Raw genomic sequence first — 1,304 nt, 5'->3', positions numbered from 1 at the left:
TTACTAACAATGCCACTGTTGGTCGCCGCTGTGCAGCGCCCTGTAATTTGAGCTAGGGTTGTCGTGTCTTGCTCAAGGACACACTCCAGTGACCACCCATCTGATCCCCGTGTCACCGACACTTGCTTGACATTGCTTGAGTCAAAACTCACTACTCACGTAGCCACTGGAGCCCGCAGTGCCAAAAGACACTTCTCAAAGCGGGCATCTGCAGGTTAACTCTCTGCAGAAAACCTGCCGCACTACGGCCGCACACTTACTTGTCAGAGGGCTAGATAAATTAAATGTGACTTCTTCTTTTTCTTCTTCTTCTTCTTCTTCTTCTTCTTCTTCTTCTTCTTCTTCTTCTTCTTCTTCTTCTTCTTCTTCTTCTTCTTCTTCTTCTTCAACTATAACGTACAGTTTGGACAAAAGAAGCCTGACGCGATGATTTGTTTCTCTCTCAGCCCTGGTCGGCCCTGACAGACAAGGTCAAACTCAAAGCCCACCTACAAAATGATCTAAACTGAGTTGACATCTCTATTTCTTTTACTGCTATCAGGCAAGTACGTTGGCCATACGTGTCATTATGCATTAACAGTTGCTTGAATGAAAAGGTTGTTCAGAAAAGTCACCAAAGAGGGCGGTTGGCGTGTGCTCTGGTATGCTTTGTTCTTTCTTTCCTATCAAACATCTATTGTCTTTATGTTTCTTCCTTTTTGTTTTTGCTACTCTCTTATAACACATCTAATCTTCAGCACTTAAACTAAATAATCTAATCTAATTGTGCAGCAAGTGACGTTAAACTCTTACTAAAACATTAAACAAAGTCACATAAGCATTTCTTTTCTGGAAAATAGAAAGTCACTACATATAAACCTCTAGAACGTTATCTTTCTCATTACCTTAACGCTCTAACAAATTTTTAATATTTATTATATTATCAGATTTTGATCTTAAAATTAGAGGCTAAGAAACTATGGCCATACACTAATTGTCAAAGAAAAGAAATTAAATCTTCAGCAGAGAAAGATCTACATCTATAACAAACGACAGTGGGCTTTTTCAGCGTGACTCACAAATTTCTGAATCGGTGTTCATTATACTATACAGCTTACCAATAACAAAGGCAGAAGAAAATATCCCGGTGGTAGCAGCTCCGACAAAAAAGTTGAGGATGGCGAAGGCAAGGAATGACGGGGCAAACGCCAGCCCCGTTCCCAGGAGCAGTAGGAGGGTCAATGACAAGAAAAGACAACGCTTCCGTCCAATTCTGTAATGAGAAGAATTTGTTTGACACACCCACCTAGCCTGTGATGCAAGCC

The 1,304-nt window shown here is 40.9% G+C and overlaps 1 protein-coding gene across 1 annotated transcript in view; it reads right to left on the bottom strand.

The window, feature by feature from the left end:
- LOC101855405 (organic cation transporter protein) overlaps positions 1-1,304 on the bottom strand; it is a gene marked incomplete at its 5' end in the record, with an annotated part of 21,884 nt that overhangs the window by 15,162 nt on the left and 5,418 nt on the right. The window contains 1 exon segment of the mRNA XM_005092382.3: positions 1,098-1,252. Coding sequence (XP_005092439.2) covers positions 1,098-1,252 — 155 coding nt within the window.

This window comes from Aplysia californica, unplaced genomic scaffold (assembly GCF_000002075.1).
Source record: "Aplysia californica isolate F4 #8 unplaced genomic scaffold, AplCal3.0 scaffold00045, whole genome shotgun sequence".
NCBI lineage: Eukaryota > Metazoa > Mollusca > Gastropoda > Aplysiida > Aplysiidae > Aplysia > Aplysia californica.
This window is presented reverse-complemented; position numbering and strand designations above follow the sequence as displayed.